We start from the raw sequence: 21457 nt of genomic DNA on the forward strand, positions 1-21457 counted from the left end.
CAGCTTCCGGCCATGCAGCAGTACATGCCGGGAGCACGTCTGCATCATGACTGTCCTGCCGGCAAGGAGTCTGGGCTCCACTCGCCCTCCCGGGCGCTGTTCACAGCGGGCACTGTGAGCCCGAGTGTGCGTCTGCAGAACGGAGGCCAGCCACCCTTCCGTCCGGCAGCGGATAGGTCGCTCACAGAGTCCATGGCCCCTCCGGCGCTCCTGCCTCCCCAGGTCAGAGCCTCAGGGGACAGGGTTCCTCCCTGGTTCTCAGGGAACCAAAGCACAGGGAGATGTGCCCGTAGGAAGACGCGGACAGCGCCACCGATGCTCACACCTTCAGGCTCTCCTAGGAGACGCTCAAGTCAACATTCTTTGAGACAGAACCCTCATTGATAAAATCAGAATTACCACTCCTACCAGCACACGCTTACAGGCCCCAGCTTCCGCCTCTCCTCCTGATTCAGACCAACGCTCACGTTTAAAATCAGCAAGTAACTAGGTACATTAACCCTACTTGCTGCTCTAATAAAAAATCTCAACAAAACTTGCCTTCAAGGTTTGTCTCTCCTGAATACTCACGCCTCACCCTCCTCATGGGAAGCAGGAGGAAGCTGGCAAAATCTCACTGGTTTCACTGGGGCTGACGAATCTTTTCATTGGTATCATCCTATTAGAGACTAGAGGCCCGACGCACGGAATCCGTGCAAGAGTGGGCCTTCCTTCCCCCGGCTGCCGGCACCGGCTTCCCTCTGGCACCCGGGACCCAGGCTTCCTTTGCAGCCCCAGCTTTGTCCAGAAGGTCGTCTGGAAGGACATCTGGAAGGCTGTCCGGTCTAATTAGCATATTATGCTTTTATTATTATAGATTATCACTCACTGATTATTAATGCAAAATATTTCTAAATTGCAAACCTTTCTTTCAGTCTTTTAGACCTGCAGTTTTCTTAAAATATATATATAACCTATATAATAAAAGCCTAATATGCTAAGTGTCCAGTCGACCAGTCAGCTATTCAACCAATCAAAGTGTAATATGCTAATGATATGCTAAGGCCACTGAACTGCTCTCTATGATGTGCACTGACCACCAGGAGGCAGACCCTCCAACTGGTAGGTCAGCTTGCTGCTGGGGTCCGGCTGATCAGGACTGAGCAAGATGGGCCAGACACACCTTGTAGCCCTCCCGCGGTCCCTCCCCGGCTGGCCAACCTCCTGTGTCCCTCCCCAGTCCTGATCATGCACCAGTGGGGTCCCTTGGCCTGGCCTGCGCCCTCTCGCAATCCAGGACCCCTTGGGGCAGTGGTTCTCAACCTGTGGGTTGTGACGCCTTTGGCGGTCAAACGACCCTTTCACAGGAGTCACCTAAGACCATCCTGCATATCAGATATTTACACTACAATTCATAACAGTAGCAACATTACAGTTATGAAGTAGCAACGAAAATAATTTTATGGTTGGGTCACAACATGAGAAACTGTATTTAAAGGGCCAGAAGGTTGAGAACCACTGCCTTGGGGGATGTTGGAGAGCCAGTTTTGGCCCAATCTCTCAGACCAGGCCGAGGGACCCCACTGGTGCACGAATTCATGCACCAGACCGCTAGAGAGAGAGAGAGTGCGTGTGTGTGTGTGTGTGTGTGTGTGTATATATATATATATATATATATATATATATATATATATATATATATATATTTTATAGACTTCAGAGAGGAAGGAGGGGCAGAGAGAGAGAGAAACACCAATGCTGAGAGAGAATCATGGATTGGCTGCCTCCTGCACTCCCCTACTGGGGATTGAGCCCGCAACCCGGGCATGTGCCCTGCTGGGGAATTGACCTGTGACCTCCTGGTTCAACCACTGAGCCACACTGGCAGGCTAGAAGATGCTTTGTAAAGATCTCTGGTCAAAAAGGCCAAGAAAAACATATGGCATGTGACCTTAGAAAACAGAAATCAGACACAAAAACAGAACAATAGGAATAACAACAAAAATAAAACTTTTGCTCCAAAATGGAGGGGAGGGGCGCTGGGTGCTGGGCCACTTTAGTGAGGTCCCAGGGCTGCAGGGAGCGGGCAGCTCCTTGGGGGGCCCACGTCACCCGACCATCAGGGACGAGAGCACAGGTGAAGGTCACCTCTTTCTCACACAGCATGGAGCTTGGGGGCTGAAGGGAGTTCAGAGCAAGTGGCAGCAATCAGGGCGACCCGCCTCTGAGGTATTCCCGTTCTTAGAACCCAAGTCCTCGCTTCCTAGGACTAAACAACTATCTGCTGAAAGAGAAAGACCAAGAGGCGCTTTCACTCCTGACCAAGGAACAGGCCCAGGCGTGGCCAGCAGGGGCGTGCTTTGGCCAGCGGGGGAGTGCCGTGGCCAGTGGGGGAGTGCCGTGGCCAGCGGGGAGTGATGTGACCAGCGGGGGAGTGCCGTGGCCAGTGGGGGAGTGCCGTGGCCAGCAGGGAGTGATATGGCCAGAGGGGGAGTGCTGTGGCCAGCAGGGGAGTGCCGTGGCCAGCGGGGAGTGATGTGGCCAGTGGGGGAGTGCCGTGGCCAGTGGGGGAGTGCCGTGGCCAGCGGGGAGTGATGTGGCCAGCAGGGAAGTGCCGTGGCCAGTGGGGGAGTGCCGTGGCTAGCGGGAAAGTGCCGTGGCCAGCGGGGAGTGATGTGGCCAGTGGGGGAGTGCCGTGGCCAGCGGGAAAGTGCCGTGGCCAGCAGGAAAGTGCCGTGGCCAGTGGGGAGTGATGTGGCCAGCGGGAAGTGCCATGGCCAGCGGGGGAGTGCCGTGGCCAGCGGGGGAGTGCCGTGGCCAGTGGGGAGTGATGTGGCCAGCGGGGAGTGCCGTGGCCAGCGGGGAGTGATGTGGCCAGCGGGGGAGTGCCATGGCCAGCGGGGGAGTGCCGTGGCCAGCCGGGAGCGCCGTGGCCAGCGGGGAGTGCCGTGGGCACACAGAGTGAGGGCAAGAGCTCACTCCCTCCCGGCCCTTCTCAGCAACTCTGCTGAGCAGAGTGGGATGAGGAAGGAGGACGAACCTTCCCACAAGACCATGGTGCCCACTCGCTCCCGGTCATGTGCCCAGCCCGGGCGAGGTCGCGGACTCACCCCAGCTGCAGCTGGTGACAGACGACCGCAGCGTCCGCGTCGTCCCAGTGGCTGCTGCAGACTGCGCCCCACGCGCCGTTGGCGTACACCTCCACTGTGCCTTCCACCCGGTCGGCGCCGCCACGAAGCCGGACGGCCCCTGCAGCGGGAAGAATCCCAGCCCTTCGATGCAGTGACCGTGTGGGCGCCCGGCGTCCCCCCTCAGCATCCCTCTTCTCCGCGGCCACGGGGACCGGCCCCCACGGCTCAAGCTTCTGCCCTTACAGGAGGCTTAGCGGGGGTGGGTGGGTTTTAGTTTTGTTTTGTGTTGGTAATTACCATCCGCATGTCAGTGCTAATTATACGGAGCTTTTCTCTGGGCAAACAGAAGTCCAGTTGGAACTCCGAAAGGGGAGAAGTTCTCATCACTCGCAGTCCCCTCCTGCCTTCCCGTGCGCCCTGAGCCATGAACCCAGTGCCCTGCCCGGCCTCCGCTCCTGGGCGGGGCGCAGCCCATCTCCCCGCCTCCTCCTCCACCAGAAGGAGGAAGGGCTTTTCCCCCTTCAGTCTCAGGCAGCTCGACCTAAAGATCATGCAGTCATCCCCAAGCCCTGTGTGGGGGACAGTGGCCACTGTCGGCCTCAGGGGCCGTCGCCGGGTGGGGTGGCTGGTGTGCTCCCCCCCAGAGCACCCCACTCTGCTGCTCTAGAGGCCACAGTTTGCCTCACACTCTTCCGTCTTTAAAGGAGCGGAAATGTCAGTGCGTTTCATCCATTCAGTGTGGGCCCAGCGAGGCCTGTACTTGTCTTGGCGTTGGTCTGGGGGACGGCAGGTGCTCAGGAGAGCAACTGGGGCATGGACATGAGAATCGCACTCAGACAACCGCGGGAATTTCACCAAGTCCTGTGACAAGCCTCCTAGACAGGCCTTCCTTTCAAAGTTAAGGAAATGAAGAGATTAAATCCCACCCACAACCGGGGCATGTTTTGCATATGTCCAAGTTATTATGTGTGGATTTTAAATGATTTTCCAAAAACATCAGATTCACCAACGACCCATTCATCCCACTTGCTGCAGCCTCGTCACCAACCATCACTGCCTCCCACCAGCATCCCTGAGCATGGAACGAAGAGTCACGTCCAGTTCCTCCCGATAACACGCTCACCCCACGCACACAGAAGGCGGTGATCCATGGAGACGAGCATCGCGGCCATGCCTGACTGTGGGGCCCTGGGCCGGTCCACCTGGCGGGTAACCTGCCACAGTCACACGCCAATCCCAGTTCAGGCTGAGCAGGGGGGCCCTCCCTGCGTGTGAGCTGTCTGGAGAGCTTTGCTGAGCTGCAATGTGTTTTCATCACACAATCTCGCCTACAAAGACCCACACAGGCCATGGCAGCACGCACACCACGCATGCCAGCAGCTTATTTCATTCCAAGGACTCCATTTGCTCACCTCACGCAGACAAGTGAGAGAGATATTTAACCTATTATCTCTGCTAACCCAACACACCTCCACTGAATGACGCATGTCAAGGCCGGAAGGAAGGTCTGGTTGTGACAACAAACTGGAACTCTTACGCAGGTGAGATAACCACAGTGCACGGTAAACCAGCACCCAGATCGCCACGCGGCTGGCAGGAGAAAGGGTGCACGCAGCTGGCAGGAGAAAGGGTGCATGCAGCTGGCAGGAGAAAGGGTGCACGCAGCTGGCAGGAGAAAGGGTGCATGCGGCTGGCAGGAGAAAGGGTGCATGAAGCTGGCAGGAGAAAGGGTGCACGCGGCTGGCACGAGAAAGGGTGCATGCGTGCCACCTTAGGGTCAGGGCAGCCGGGGGCAGGAAGGAGGACTGCATCACATGTATGGCCGCCACGCAGGGGTCTAAGGCAGAGGAGCGCTGCCAGCCTCCAGCCATCTCATCCCCGCGCTTCTCAGTGGCTGCGCAGGTGCCGAGAGCCGGGCCCGCGCTGAGCTGCACCTGCTGAGGACGGGACACCTGCAGCCTCACCCGCCTCCCTTCAACCAAGGATCATAGTGCGACAGTTCTGCAATGCACCTGCTGTCTGACTAACACACTCTCCTTCAGAACCCACCCAGTGTCAAACCCCCAGGACCACACCCCTGCATCACACCCCCAGTGTCACACTCCCAGCCACACCCCCAGCGCCACACCCCAGCGCCACACCCCAGTGCCACACCCCCAGGACCACACCCCAGGACAACACCCCCAGGACCACACCCCCAGCGCCACACCCCCAGGACCACACCCCCAGGGCCACACCCCCAGCGCCACACCCCCAGCGCCACATCCTCAGCGCCACATCCCAATGCACATGTGCCCTGCACAGTTCACCCTTTCCTCGTGCGTGGCCACGGCAATTTCTAACATATTCTGAGAGATCTACCTGGGACTCAGAGGATTCCTTAATGGTATGTAATTCCATGAGGTTCCCAATTCTTCTAACAATTTTTTGAAAGAGTTTTTTTTTTTTTAATCAATGTAGCCCTGGCCTGATTAAAAGCCAGGTTGATTGAAGCACCTTCCCATACAACAAAAAGATTGTGGGTTCAATTCCCAAGTCAGGACCCAGACCTCGGTTGCAGGTTTGACCCCCAGCCTGAGCATGTGTGGGAGGCAACCAATCATTGGCCCTCTCTCTCTCTATCCATCTATGTGTATAAAAGCCTAAGGAGCCTTCCGACTCTGATAGCTATGACATGCAATGACCACCAGGGGGCAAACGCTCAACGCACAGGCATGGAAACATGGAACAGACTGATGACTATCAGAAGGAAGGGGGAGGGGAGAAAGATAGTAAAGATCTTATAGGCATACTAGAGGCCTGGTGCACGAACGCACCGGTGGGGTCCCTCAGTCTGGCCTGAGGGGATTGGACCGAACCTGGCAGTCTGACATCCCCCAAGGAGTCCCGGATTGCAGGAGGGTGCAGGCCAGGCTGAGGGACCCTAGCAGTGCACGAATCTGTGCACTGGGCCTCTAGCGTGCGTGCGTGTGTGTGTGTGTGTGTGTGTGTATTTATTTTCCTCTCTCTTTTTCTAAAATCAATAAAAAAAATATCTTTGAGTGAGGATTAACAACAAAATAAGTATAATGATATGCTCCAAAATGGTAAAGTGTGAACACACCATTTAAACTATCTGTATTTAAGGTAGGTGGTAGTTTTTTATTTGTTTTTGGTTTCCCTTTGTCCTCGCTTCATTTATTCTCTTAAAATGGCTGAGGTGATTGTCACCTTCACATAAGAAACAGTCAAACCTGTGAAAAATGAGTGTGAGTTTATTTGAGCCAAACTGTCAACAACTGGCAGGAAGCAGACTCTCAAGGGATTGAGATAATGCTCTGGAGAATGGTGGCTTTTCACCTTGTTTGATACATTGCAATCTGAATAGATGTAAGTGGGTCACATGACATCCATTGGTGATAGATTAGGGAGGCAGGAGGAAGCAAAGGGGGGAACCTCTGGGATTGGATAGAGAGTAAAATGATAGACACCTGCTTCTTTTACACAGGTGGGTGCAGGGTAGTTAACAGTCAGCAATCAACTCACTAGCAATGAGGGGCTCTGTGGCCTCTGCAGAGGGGTGCCTGTGCTTTGAGGGGCCCGGAAAAAGGGCAATGACTTTGACCTTCCAATGCTATGCTATGTGATGGCAGGTGCACAAAGGCCATAGGCAGGCTCCGTTAAGGTCGAGATTGACCTTTGTCAGGAAGATTCCGGCCCAGAACGTGACTACCCACCATAAACTGCTTTTACTTTAAAAAAACGTTTTCGTTTCAGACCCTCCTTTGAAGTTACTTTAGTTCTGAGTTTGCAGGCCTCCCCCGAGTCGTCAGGTTAGCGTGTGGCCCCTTTCCCCCCACGTGATGGAGGCCCTCAACACCGTCATTCATCTCCCTCAGCCGACTGTGGAGGACCCAGTCACCGAGCAGCTATGGAGCCCTGGGCACTGCCCCCTGGAGCCCCTGCGCCTGCTCCTGGCTCCAAACTCCGCGAAGAGCCTGCGATGCCACAAGCACCTGCTCCTGCTGCGGGTATCAGCCACCCCACACCTCACGCCATGCCCGCGCGCTCACCATGCTGCGTGAAGTATGACCGCAACCCGCCAGCTCCCCGGGAACCATCGGCCGGCAGGAGCGGAGAAGCCAGTGTGTGCTGGACACCCCGGAGCAGGCTGCCTGGCTCTCCGCGCCTGAGACTGGTCCTCCAGGGGGCGCTGCTGTGCCCTGTGAGCTGCACAGCTGTCAGGAGCACGTGTCTGCACGAATCTGTAAGTGCACAACCACCAGGTAAAGGGGACGTACCCTTCGCTCCCTGGAAATAATGGGAAACGATAAAGCACCCAGCAGGATCACGCCTGGTGAACTCCCTTCCGTTGCTCTCCTACTAACAACAAAATCCTCAATAAATTCTAGCCCAGCCGTGGGCAAACTACGGCCCGCGGGCCGGATCCGGCCCGCTTGAAATGAATATAACTAAAAAAAAAAAAAAAAAAAAGACCGTACCCTTTTATGCAATGATGTTTACTTTGAATTTATATTAGTTCACACAAACACTCCATCCATGCTTTGGTTCCGGCCCTCCGGTCCAGTTTAAGAACCCATTGTGGCCCTCGAGTCAAAAAGTTTGCCCACCCCTGCTCTAGACCAATAGCTTTTGTTTGGCCAATGTTGCTCAATTGTCACCATCTCTGATTATCAGAACTCGAGCCCTGCTCGCTCCCGCAGCTGCGCACCGGCCGCGCTCCCAGCCTCAGCCCAGGCCTCTGGACCACACCCAGCGAGCCAGGCCTGCACTGCCTTACGTCTCTCGAGGGCACTGGGTAGAACTCTTCTCTTCTTTAAAATGTGCACCGATAATAATTTAAAATCTGAAGTCTCAAGCGGGGGTTGTGGGTCAACAGTAAGAGGCACAGTCAACACACAGACCCAACCAGGGAGAGCAGAAGCTGGACCATGAAGCTCCGCGCGATGGCAAGAGCCTGAGCTCATGGGAGGAGCCGGTGCAAAGGCCACAGGCCGTGCGCCGTGCCAGTCGGCTGGTGGTGCAGCCGCTGAGGTGACACACGTCCAGGTCCCAGGATGCTCGGAATTCTGCTACCTTCACTGTCTGCCAGACGTGGAATTCACTGTCCTTCACCGTTATTTTCCTTCCATGGGGATTTATCTCCAGGCTTATAGAGCAAAGGGCACATAAACGCTTCACGTTACAGAATGTGCTTTACGGGCAAGTTGGCTGAAGAACGGGAATTCCCTGAACAGAAGGGCACTGCAGGGGGCTCCCTTTACCGCGGCCCCCCTCCATCGACGCAGGTGGCCTAGAGAGGAGCAGGGCCAGAACAATGCCCCTCGCGGGCTCACGGGGTGTCAGTTCTTCAGGCTACAGTGACGGCTTGAATACCGTCCCCCCAAAGCTGCCCACGTCCTGGCACTGGGACCTCCGAGCGAACATGACCTCATCTGGAAGCAAGGTCTTCGCAGGTGGTCATTTACGATGAGGTCACCGGGATGGGCTCTGACCCGGTGTGACTGAGGTCTGCAGGAAGGGGACACACACAGGGGAGAGCGCCCTCTGACACTGGAGCCAGGGGATGGGGGGGAAGAGTCCAGCACAGGGCCTACCGGGGCCATGGGAAGCCTGGCTCGGCAGCCACCTTTGTCCTGGGCTCCGAGTGTCCAGAACTGTGAACCAGAACGTTCCTGTTGGGTAAGCCACTCAGTTTGTGGGGCTCAGTACAGCAGCCCAAGCACCCAGCCGTCATGATACCCCCTCCTGGGCAATCCACCCCTCACCCTCCAGATTCCGGGGGCCTGCAAGAACCAGGAGGAGAGAAACCACAGGCAGCCGTCCTGCTCCCCGGATCCAGCTCCCTCCAAAGTCAGCCGGAGGGAAAGACGTGCCTAAGTAGTGACCTTCTTAAGATGCGCTTACAGAACAGCACTGACTCCCTGGAAGAGGAAGCAAAAAGCGGCAAAAACAAAGACCCATCTCCATACTGTTTTCTGAATAGAATTAATAATAAATATCTTTAGTCTTTTAAAATCACAGTTTGACAAATGAGTAAAAGGAATTTGACATTATCACACATTATCCTTTCTCATCTATCACTGAACTTCACAGAGGCACAAAATAATTAATTTTAGGCATTTTCATTGTCCTGATGGAATCAGAGAAAATGCTGGTGACATCAAGCTATTATGCCGATCCTTGATAAAAGCATATGTCAAACTGAAAGTGATATAGAAATTTCAGTTTATGGGCTATTAAGAAAACACCTATTACATGTTAAACAATTTAATACGCATATTTGACAAATGAATTAAACATAAACTATGTCTTATACCAAAAGCAACACTGGGAAAATATGCTAAATGGTCATTTCCTATATTAATTATGAAATATACAAAAAATTCATATTGCCTAAGAACTGAATCGGGGGGCTGTTAGCTGGATTTTTCAAGTTCGGTCGGGGAGGCGAGGTTAGTTTTGATCTTGTTTTTTCCTACAGCCCACCGGACAGTACTAAGGTAGAATTTTTGTCTATGATTAAATTTCCCCATAACTGAAACCTGTTTAGGCATGGCGAAACAGATTTATTATAATCACGCCTCATCAAAATGAAATAAAATTACTTTTAGCACACGGAGCAGTCCCGAGCCGAGACCCCACTGGCCTGCATCTGCCTCCATCAGGTCCCATCGATAATTCATTCTAACTGCCATGCATTATTCATGCAGGTGCCGTCAGTACGGAGAGAAGTCGGAAGTGCTCTAGCTCAGAATGAGAATGCATACTCTGCATAGCAATTCTACCCGCTTACACTGGCTTATTAGAAGCTTATAAATCTTATCACTTATTCTTCGGCTTAAAACATTATACAGTATTATGCAAAAGAAGGAGATTCTCCACATTGTTCAGTTAGGTTATACTCACAACAGATGCATGCGCCACCCTCGCAGAAAATTTCACAAACTGCGTGTCTGAACTGCTCACACATGAGCAAATGGCATGAGTGTCACCATTCTACTGTCCGTCACTGGGTGATGACATCATACTCTCCTGTCTCCCAGAGGAGCTGTCACAGGAAAGGTAACGGAAATGCTCAGGGTCCCGCTGACACTCGGCCAGCCTGTGGGTGTCCGCAACCAGAGGACCGGCGGTTTCTCAGTCAGCCCTGCAGGTTCTGCTCCCACTGTGAACGCGGCAAACACTCAGTGACTCTATCCTTGCCGTGTTACAAGAGTCAGCAGTCGCCACTCTGTGATCCTCACTAAAAGCGTGGAGGCCGAGTGTCCATGCGTGGCTTGTAGGAGGAAAAACTCGCATTACCTAGTGCTTTGCATACAATAATTCTTATTGGTACTGTGCTAATTTGAGGAGGAGGGGGAGGAAGATACTACTCTAGAAGAGTAAGATGCCAAAGAGGCTACACACTTCCTGGCTTTCAAGCGTACATTTCTATGACACATGACCTGTACAGTACATCCTGTGCTCACCACCCAAAGTCAGATCACCTTCCATCCCCATATATTTGGCCCCCTTTACCCTTTACCTCCTCCCCCACCCCCTTCCCTCTTGTAACCCCCATAACTACTGTCTGTCTATGAGTTTCCATTTTATAGCCCTCGTATGAGTGAAATCATCTGGTTCTTATCTTTCTCTGACTTATTTCACTTAGCATGATATTTTCAAGGTCCATCCATGTTGCTGCAAATGGCAGTATTTCACCTTTTTTTTTTTTTTTATAGCTGAGTAGTGTTGCATTGTATATATGAACCACATCTTCTTTACCCAATCATCTATCTCAGGGCACTTAGGTTGTTTCCATGTCTTGGCCACCGTGAATAATGTTGCGATGAACATAGGAGGGAATATATATTTGCAAATAGACGTTTTTGAGTTTTCCAGGTAGATATCCAGAAGAGGGATTGCGGGATCATATGCTAATTCCATTCTTAATTTTATGAGGAACCAGCATACTGTTTTCCACGGTGGTTGTACCAGTTGACATTCCCACCAGCAGTGAATGAGGGTTCCTTTCCTCCACACCCTCTCCAGCTCTTGTTAGTGCTTGTCTTGTTGGTGATGGCTGCTCTAACAGGTGTGAGGTGGTATCACTGTAGCTTCGATTTGCATTTTCCTAATAGCCAGTGAGGTTGAGCGTCTTGTCATACACTGTTGGCCATCTGTGTCTTCTTGAGGGAGCTGGCTGTTAGGTCCTCTGCCCATGTTTTAATGGGCTTGCGTGCTGAGCTGTATGAGTTCTTTACGATGAGAGCACTATGAGGTGCTGAGCTGTCTCACCCTCAGGCATCGGCCGCCTCCAGCCGGGATCCACGTGCGCTGTCATGGGGAGGACCCCCTGCCGCAGTGAAGCGAGCTGCCGCCTGCCATGGCGGGAGAGGAGAGTGACTTCCCTTCCTTGTGGGGGCCTCACTGCTGTTGGCTCCCCCTGTAGACATGTGCACACACCTGGCTCCCGCTACGAACCGCACCCTGTGAACCAGGCTGCTGTCACCTCACACCAGTCAAGTGGACACTGCGGTGCTGCTGTCTAGCCCACACAGCCAACATGCCTGACCCTCACCCAGCAGGCCACAGAATGGGGGACCCTATTGGCCCCCTGACCACCACTGTGCGTGTATTCAGGGGGCTCTGATGCCTCCGGCCGGGGTTTCCCTGAATGTAATGGGCGGGGGGTGGGAGGGTTCTTCAGCATCTACAGCACCTTGACTGAGTGGGTCCAGGGATCACGCAATTGGGGCCGCTGAAGGCAAGAGCCCAGGTCTGTGTGTCATCACAGGCCCCGGTGCCTCCCAGGCCAGGCTCACGGTGAGAGCTGCTCCTGGGGCTGCTGCGGATCTCCGTTCCCCCGGGGACCCTTGAGTACTAACTGGCAAGCTTCCCTCGACCAGGGCCCAGGCATCACCTTTCTCCTTCTCAGACATTCCTGCCCCAGGAGCGCCCGGCCCTGCCCAGCTCACCTGGGATCCCTGCTGCCCCTTCAGCGAGGCCTCAGCCAGCTCTCCGCCCCCCGGCCGCTTCCTCTTCCCGCTGACGCCACTGGAGCCGTGGCTCTGCCTCCAGCTCACTTCTTAGAGGTGGGATCTCATTACTACAAATTTCTTTCCTTTTGTCCTAGTTGTTTTTTGTAAAAAAGGAAAGGAAGACAATCCTGGATATTTGTAAATCATAAGAGGCTAGAAATCTTATAGCCTGGACCGAACACAGTTCCCTTCCTCCTTCCTTTCGTTCCAGTTAATCCTGAGGCCTTCAGGCCACACGGCTGTGCTGCATGATTATGTAACGGGAGGGGGAGAGCAAAGTGGCCGGGGGCAGAGGTGCTCCCGGGTAATGCTGCCATGAGGACTCCATGCGGAAACCGACATCAGCACGCTCTGCCCGCGCCCGCACAGCGCGGATGCCCGTCCGCACAGCTGTTCCCACGGGCCAGGCCGCCTTCCCCCGCTGGTGCTCAGCGCTATGAAGGCCTCCGAGTGAACCTACCACCAGCCGCTCCTCTCCGGAACGGCACAAAGCCCGGGGGTTAAGAGAGGGTCCCAGCACTGCGCAGCCCCTGCAGAGCCCGCAGACACCAAGGTTTCTAACGCACAATCCATACTCTTCCCGCCACCCGCGCGCTCAGCTCACTCCTAAGCGAAGGCAGGACCAAGAAAGCCACAGGGCTCTGGATCGCCCGTCGTTTGCAAGGTATGAGTTATGCCCAATCAGTAAGCGAATGGGAAATGACAGAATGAGTTACAAGACCGAGTGTGAAAGCAATGAAACGAGCGCACAGCCAGCCGGTGGCTTTCCTGGTGTGGGGTGTGGGGGGCGGGTGGGGGCATCTACCTCCCACCTGGGTGGTTTCTTTTGTCTCCGTGTCCGTCCCTTGACCCCACGGCTCGGGGTTCTGTCTGGTGGGATTCACCGTGGGCGTAAGGCGTCGCAGGCTGTGCTGCTGTCACCACCTCGAGCGGGCAGCCCACGGACCAGCAGCTCCCTCAGGTGGGACGTAAAGGCAGAGAGAGCAACAGAGCCCTGCGGTGCCCAGCTCTGAGTTCCTGCGTTTCTGCCTTCCTCTCCCTGCACATACGCCAAGGACCGTAACAGCAGCGGGAAATGAAAAGCAGGCGCTGTGCGCTGTTCGTTACACACGAGCTTTCACTACGAACAGCCTCTCTCGGGAGACGATGGGACAGTGCGAGGGCTCGGCTCAACACGGCCTCAGATGTTTCACAGCCACATTGGCATTCTGTCCACGGAGCACGCGCAGCGATGACTTCATCCTGTGGGTGAAGGATAACGGTCTCCCCTGCCTCTCAGTCTCCTTTCGGTCAGAGCTGATGCAATCGGAGGCGCAGATAAACGACCACTCCGGAGAGGACGGCACTGAGCGCTCACCTCCACCAAGCACCCCGCCCACAGCTCGCGTGGAGAGCGGCCTTCCTTCTTTCCTTTTTTTTTGAAGGAAAATTTAAAGTTTGAAGGACATACGTTTTTTCTTCCCAGCTACAGGAGGAGGGGAGGAGGAGGGGGAGGAGCAGGAGGGAGGGGAGGGAGGGGAGGAGGAGGAGGAGGAGGAGGAGGAGGAGGAGGAGGAGGAGGAGGAGGAGGAGGCTCTCATAGGAAACAAAATCCCAAGCTCAAAACGAAGCAGTCTGCTAAGGCAGGTGATTCACCTTCACTAGATCTATCCAGGTGACGCCTTCATGACCACAAAACTAGAAGTCTCACCGCCTTTCCTCACCAGCGCCCCGACCCCGCCAGCACGCACAGCGAGCAGAGCGTCCCTGTCCCTGACGCTGCCCTGGACTCAGCAAGCGGCTTCTCCCTGAGCCCGCGCTGTCCCCCCCCTTTTCCTTCACTCACTGATGATCTTGACCACACTCCGCCCCAGACGCGGGCATCGTTTTCACAAGTTATATTTTGGCCCAGAAATGGCGTCATGCTTTTCCAAATAGAGGTCAATGTTTGAAGTAAGGCTAAAGCTCTACATGTTTTCAAATAGGGGTCTGGGGAGGGGGAAAGGTTATAGATTAGCATATTAGATTTAATATTTCCCTTTCTGAAACAAGTAGTTAAAAACCTGCCACTTTTGCGTAAATATTGTAACACCTTTAAGGCAAACTGACCTAGATAAAGCGCGCGCGCGTACACACACACACACACACACACACACACACACACACACACACGCCAGACAGAAACAAGACCACATCCAGGCACCCGAGCGCAGCCCTGGCTGAGGAGCCAGCGCCCTGACGCCCGCACAGCGCACCTTGCAAAGTTAACACCAAGGCACCGGCACGTGGCTGGGAATTCGGAGCGGCCACCGGCCCTCTGGGCCACGCCGGCCGCCACCCCACGCCCTCTCCCTCTTCTCCCGGCGCCCGCCTCTCCCAGCGCCCCGGTCCCCGCGCCCCGGCCGCTCACCGTGTCCGCAGTCGCAGTGGCCCCAGTCCCCGCGGCCACGCGCGTTCCGGTAGAAGCACCAGGGGCGGCCCGCGCCGTCGGGGCTCCGGCAGAAGTTGTGGCGCTGCCCTCGCAGGGGAGCCCAGTCCGCCGGGGGCAATCGCTCCAGGAGCGGCGGCACGTCCGCCCAGCGCAGGCACGGGGCGCCGGAGTCCGTCACGTTGGCCCAGGGCCCCCCCGCAGGGCAGCCCCCAGGGGGCGTCGGGGGCGCGTGCGGCGCGTGGAGGGCCGGCGGGCGCTGCGCGCGGGGCGCTGGTCCGGGGTGCGGGGCGTGCGCCCGCGGGGTGGGAAGGGGGTAAGGAAACGGGTGGCCCGCCGGGGGCCGGTGGCGATGGCGGTAGTGGAGGGGGTAAAAGGGGACTGGGTCAGAGCCGACCACGGCGGGGAGCGCCCCTAACATCAGCGCCACCACGAAGCGGGCGGGCGTCATGGTGCCGGAGCGGCGGAGCTGGGCCCGGGCCCCTGCCCCTGCCCCGGGCTCCGCGGGTCCTGAAGGCGGGAGGGGAGGGCGGGGCTCCGCGTCCCCGCAGCCCCCCACCCGCGCCCGCCGCCCCTCCCCCCGGAGCCTTCCTTCCCCGGCGCCTGCCGCTCGGGCGCTGAGGCTGGAGCTCCGCGGGCGCCGCGGCGGAGAGGACCGGCCGGCGGACGGGAGCGCGGGGAGCCGCGGAGCCGCAACGCCGCCCCCTGGCTGCGGGCGCCGACTCCGAGGGGCCGGCCCGGCCGCCCAGACCCGCCGCGGCCGCGGACACCGCCCGCCGGGACCTCGCCGCGCCCGGCGGCCCCGGCCTGCCGCCCTCCGTCCTGACCCTGCGCGCGCCCCACCAGCCGGTCTCTGCGAGAAACGCGCGTTTGGGTCCGGTCCTCCCCCGACAAGTCCCGGGCTGCAGCCGTGGAGCCGAGGAGGAGGGCGAAGCCGCTGCCCTGCGCCGCGCTGCCCGGCGGGCGCTTCCTGCCGCGGACACGGTGCTGAGCTGCCCACGCTCGCCCGCCCCGTCAACACTCGCTGGGAGTCAATCCGCACCACCGGCCCGGGGCGGGGGGCGGGGGGGCCCGCGCGTCCACTTCCCGCCGCCCCCTCTCCCCGGTCGGCAGCACCGCTGTGCGGTTATGCTGGGCGCAGCGAGGGCTCCGACCACCGCTTCCCTCTCTAACCTGAGACTTCCCTGGCCCGCACCCGACCCAGCAGCCCGCCTCCCACACCTGCCCTTCCCGGGGCCAGGCCAGAGCCGGGCCTGAGAGCAGGGGCTGGTGGCTGCCGGGGGCTCGCCCTCCCTTCCCCGGAGCCGCCTCCGCGAACAGCTGGCTCCGAGTTTGACCACCACTGGAGCTGGCTGCCTGGCGCTCCCCTGGCGGCTGTCCTGGCTCAGCCCTGGGAAGGCATGTCCTCCCGCCAGGCCCGCGCAGGGTGGGGAGACACCCCTGCGCAGTGAGCCGGCAGGACACCTAGCTCAGCTGTTTATCCTTAAAACCTAGGTTTCCCGTGGGAAACGCATGAACACCCTGCACCTAGTTCAAGCCACCCAGCTCAGCTCACCCTCTGCACAGAACCTCAGGTCGAGGATTTGTTCTAGGAGGAGGGTGGGCAGCGTTATGGCACAGACCCTGGATGTGACAGGTGACAGTTCCAATGGGAGTCACACCTCCTCCCTGCCTCTCCTCCTCTGCCCCTCACTGCAGGCCCAGGGCAGGCTTGGCCGTCCTGGCTGGCAGAGCCCCTGCCCTCCCCTCACCCCCCCCCAGTGGCTCCCACCCCCTGCTCCCTCCCCTCCTGGGGCAGCAAGCAGGCCCAGCCCCACAACTCTGCGAGCTGAAGAGGGGAATGGAACCTGAGGGGGGCTGGAGGTCCTGGGGCTACTCCACTGAACGGGCTGCCCACAGAGCAGGGCATCTGGATCTCATCCCTTACGCCCGGAACCCCTTTCTCAGAAAACAGAGCGGCGGTGGTGGAAGGGGCGTGAGCTCAGGGCGCTCAGTGTGGGCTCTGTCCTCTCCTGGGGCGCAGACCTGCTGTGTGCTCATCGCCCCTCCTCTGCCAGCATCCCTCCGGCTCCTCAGTCGGCCTTGCTGCTGCCCACCTGGAGTGTAGGGTGTCCCGTCCCACGCACCTCTGCCAGGCCCCTGTGTGTTGCAGGGGTGTGGGGTGCAGGGAGAAATCCTCTCCTGCCCCTGCTCCCGCCTCCACTAGGCTCTGCCCAGCACACTCCCCTCAGGTTCCCACACCCTCTAAGTCAAAGAGTAGGGGAAGCGACTCCATCTCCTTAGAGCTGTGAGAAGCCCACTGCCCCAGCCCCTCCTAGCAACCAGGGAGGTTGCCACCACCACCCGGAGTGACCGGGGTGGGGAGGACGGGGCGGGGGAGGCCCCGCGATCCCTCTGTCCCCTCTGCCAGCGGATTCCATCAGGCACCCCTGTGGCTCCAGGGCTCACCCAGCCTCTCCGCCTGAGACCCAGGGCAGCAGGCAGGTGGGTGTCTGGGCGTGGACGTGGGCACCATGCACCAGCCTCGCTGTCTCTCCCGAGGCGACTGTGCGCCGTAAGAAACGTTGGCGTGGTGGTGGTTTGGGGATCAGCTCACTTCACATACATATGGGCTCAACAGCTCTTGTGTAGTACGGCTTGGAAATATAACTGAGAGCGTATTTTTTTATGGAATTCCAAAAACCAACATATAAAATAACTTCGGGGAAAGGTCCATTTGCAGTTTGGGTGCTGCCTGCATCTGAGAAAGCGCAGAGCTTTTAAACACGTGGCATAACAGCAGGTCGGCTGTACAATCCCAGGCAGCCACACCAAGGGCTGGCTTAGGGGCTGTGGGAGGCGACAGGTTACAAGACATGACCCGGACATGAGAGGCAGGAGCACAATTAAGAGGACACAGAATACTTGGTTGAAAGTTCAGTAAGTAAGAGGTCCAGCAAGTAGCAGCGAACTGCTGGACGAACGGCAGTGACTCAGAGGCAGAGGCCGCCTGTGCGCAGGAGGTCACTTCATGCCCCTGCCTTACATGGCCACCGTCTTCTTTGGCCATGAAGACGTCCGAGGCCTGTGACAGCAACACCGCCCTGCGTGAGGCCATCCATATACATAAAAGCCTAAGTGACCGGCAGCTATGACGCTCATCACAGGAGCTGCCCCCTGGGGGTCAGTGCACTCCCACAGTGGGAGCGCCACTCAGCTGACCAATGGGCGTTAGGTGCCGGGCTCATAGCTGGTGAGCGTAGCTGTGGCAGCGCGAGCCTCTCCCGCCTCCGCAGCTCTCCGCACCTCTGCGTGGATGGTGCCCGGCCCGGGCTCGGGCTCCTCCCTGGCCACCTGCAGCTTCACGCACTACTACATCCCTCGGGGGATGTCGGACTGCCAGTTTAGGCCCGATCCCACCAGGCCTGAGGGGACTGGGCTGAAACTGGCAGTCTGACATCCCCCGAGGGGTCCTGGATTGCGAGAGGGTGCAAGCCAGGCTGAGGGATCCCACCGGTGCACGAATCATGCACCCGACCTATAGTCTACATATAATAATAAAAGCATAATACGCAGATTAGACCAGACAGCCCAACGTCCTGCTGGACAAAGCTGCCGTGGCTGTGAGGGCCGAGGGCAGGCAGCCACAGCGGCCAGCAGCAGGGTGATGGGGGCTGCGCCTTCCCCTGACCAGCCCAGTCGCCTCCGCAGAGGGAGGCTCCCCTGGGGAGTGGGCCAAAGCCTAAGCCATCAGTAGGACATCTCCTGAGGGCTTTCAGTCTGTGAGAGGGGGCAGGCTGGGCTGAGGGACCCCCAACCCCCAGTGCATGAGTTTTCATGCCCTGGGACTCTAGTATATATAAAAGCCTAAGCAACCCGTCGACCGGCAGCTATGATGGATACTGACCACCAGGGGGCAGACACTCAATGCAGGAGCTGCTCCCTGGTGATCAGTGCGCTCCCACGGTGGGAGCGCCGCTCAGCTGACCAACGGGCGCCAGGCTCATGGCTCCCAGTCCCAGCATCAGGACTGACTGGGTGAGAGCCCGCGGCCACTTCTCTGACACCACGCAATGACGAGCAGTGGCTGCACAGTCAGGAGCACGCCGGTATCGCCCTAAGACGGGCGTGGAGACCACAGCCGAGTGGCAGCGAGCCTACCAAGCGGCAGCGGCAGGCGCAACGGAGCCGGGACGAGCGGGACGGTGCAGTGTTCGGCCCAGGCTCAGGCTCCTCCCGGGCGACCTGCTGCTTCGTGCACTACTTCATGCTCTGCAGGACTGACGCGGACAGTGGGCTGGAGCCCAACGAGCTGGTGGGTAAGGCTGGGCTGCGGTGGCGTGGCGGTCACTGATCCCCCAGGCCAGGCTGAGGGACCCCACTGGTGCACGAATCTGTGCCCTGGGCCCCTAGTATCCTATAACCACGGACAGGGCTGCTGACCTTGCATATGGTGTCCAAGAGCAACAGACAGCTTCTGCTGCCTCATCGTACCCATATGCTCCCGAGAACCACTTGATCTCTACTTGGCTCATTGTTTAACATTGAATTTGATAAAACTCTTTTTTAAAAATATAGCCCTGACCAAACGGCTCAGTGGACAGAGCATCGGCCTGCGGACTGAAGGGTCCCAGGTTCGATGCCGGTCAAGGGCATGTACCTCGGTTGCAGGCACATCCCCCGTAGGGGGTGTGCAGGAGGCAGCTGATCGATGTTTCTCTCTCATCGATGTTTCTAACTCTCTATCTCTCTCCCTTCCTCTCTGTAAAAAATCAATAAAATATATTTTAAAAATAATAATAAAAATATATATATTTTTATGATTTCAGGGAGGAAGGGAGAGGGAGAGAGATAGAAACATCAATAATGAGAGAGAATCATGGATCAACTGCCTCCTGCATGCCCCCCACTAGGGATAGAGCACACAACCGGGCATGTGCCCTTGGCATGTGCCAGGATCCTTCAGTTGGCAGGCCGACGCTCTATCCACTGAGCCAACCCAGCCAGGGCAATAAAACTCTTTTAGTATTGATAATGTTCTTAAAAATTCCTCTAACCTTGATATAATCCCTATATGGGAATTAATTCTACAGATTCATCTCCAGGGTCACGCAAATTACACATGCTAATAGATGAGGAAGATCAATATAGACGTAGGTTTAGCTGTAGACATCACACACAGAAAGCTATTTCCGCCTTGGCACACACTGGCGCTCAGCCTGGCTCAGCGCGCCTCCCGTGGGTCTGGCAGTCCCCCTCCTTCCAGGGCCACGGCCGCAGTCACCCTGCCTGAGAGGCCTCTGAGGGCGGCACTGACGTCACGCACGTCAACTGTGGACGCGGTACCAGTAAATGCCAACCGGGTGCGGTACAAGAGCCTCTGCGCCGGCCTGGACTCTCAGCCCCTCACACGCAGTCGCCTTGTGAAAGCACCTGGAGGAAGCAGGAAATGTCCTGATTCTGCCCCCCCCCCCCCATATCCTGTCTCCTACTGCCTCTCCTAATTTCCTCTGAGACCAGGACAGTGGGGAGCCAGCCCGGCTCCCATCATGTGGACGCCTGACCTCTCGCTCCCTCCCAACGACTCTGTCCATGAATGTTAATGGACACTAACGAGTATTTGGATTAAAACACTTTTCCTAGGAACGTGCCGAATGTGAGGAGTGGTTTTCAAACCCCAGGGTTGCAAGTGGGTGTGGCCACAGGTCAAAGACTAACCATTGAAGAAAGGTGGGGGATCTCAGTTTCACTGCTGAGGACTCAGAGCCTCGACTTCCTGTCCACTGAGGAATCCTTCCAGACTTCCTGACACGGGACTGCTGCTATTCCTTGAAAACTGTTGGTGGGGCAGTTCCTCCTTGGGAGCCAGCACACCCCTCTCTATAAGCCCCAAGTTGTTGGGCAGTCTTCCCTCCCGCCAGCCAGAGGGTGCCTCCAGGCAGAACCCACCGCATCCAGCTGGGTTGATTTGGTATCAAGTTTGAATCCAGACCTGGGTTCAAATCCCTACTAAATTATTGATTAGCTCTAAACCTAAAACTGCTCTTAAAAAAGCCTTAATTTATCCCTGGCTGGTTTGGCTCAGTGGATAGAGCTCCGGCCTGCGGACTGAAGGGTCCCAGGTTCGATTCCTTGGTTGTGGGCACATTCCCAGTTGCGGGTGTGCAGGAGGCAGCTGATTGATGTTTCTCTCTCATCAATGTTTCTGACTCTCTATCCCTCTCCCTTCCTCTCTCTAAAAAAAAAAAATCAATAAAATATATTTATTAAAAAAAAGCCTTAATATAAACAAAAATGGCAGCCAATAAACAGTCATTGAAAAATGAGATCTTCAAATAAAATGCAAACCAGCTTTTTAAAATGTTTTCTAATATAGTGTCTACAAGAGAATTCACAAGCTAGCAGCCAGCAAGATGGTCATGCCACCCAGGCATACTTTATTTGGTGCAGAATCATTTTAAAAATTGAAGTTCAGCCCTAACTGGTTTGGCTCAGTGGATAGAGCGTTGACCTGAGGACTGAAAGGTCTTGAGTTCGATTCCAGTCAAGGGCATGTACCTTGGTTGTGGGCACATCCCCAGTAAGAGGTGTGCAGGAGGCGGCTGATCGATGTTTCTCTCTCATCGATGTTTCTAACTCTCTATCCCTCTCCCTTCCTCTCTGTAAAATATCAATAAAATATATTTTAAAAAATTGAAGCTCATTATTTAAAAACAGCAGCTCATTAATAAAGTTTCCATGTAACACGGGGTCAGCTGTGAGCAATGGTGTCTTCATTTTTCTCACAATTGCATCTCCTACTCTACATCCCAAGCAGGCTCAGTCTTGTTCTTTGGTTGCAAGAAAGCAATAGATTCTATCGATGAATTCAGGTGTCCAGACACCTAGTTGCCTGATAAAACCTCATGTGTCAACCATCTGGAGTTAGCATTTCAGCA

At 56.4% G+C, this 21457-nt stretch overlaps 1 protein-coding gene across 1 annotated transcript in view; it reads right to left on the reverse strand.

Annotated features, from left to right (window-relative positions):
- The window catches only part of PRSS12 (serine protease 12), a 60651-nt gene extending 45538 nt beyond the window's left edge, over positions 1-15113 (reverse strand). Inside the window, exons 1-2 of the mRNA XM_059695564.1 lie at positions 14523-15113; positions 3090-3228 (exon numbers count right to left, since the gene is read on the reverse strand). Coding sequence (XP_059551547.1) covers positions 3090-3228; positions 14523-14991 — 608 coding nt within the window. The 5' untranslated portion in view covers positions 14992-15113. The remainder of the gene's footprint in view (positions 1-3089; positions 3229-14522) is intronic.
- Positions 15114-21457: the final 6344 nt, after the last annotated feature.

This window comes from Myotis daubentonii, chromosome 5 (genome assembly GCF_963259705.1).
Source record: "Myotis daubentonii chromosome 5, mMyoDau2.1, whole genome shotgun sequence".
In the NCBI taxonomy this organism is placed as follows: domain Eukaryota; kingdom Metazoa; phylum Chordata; class Mammalia; order Chiroptera; family Vespertilionidae; genus Myotis; species Myotis daubentonii.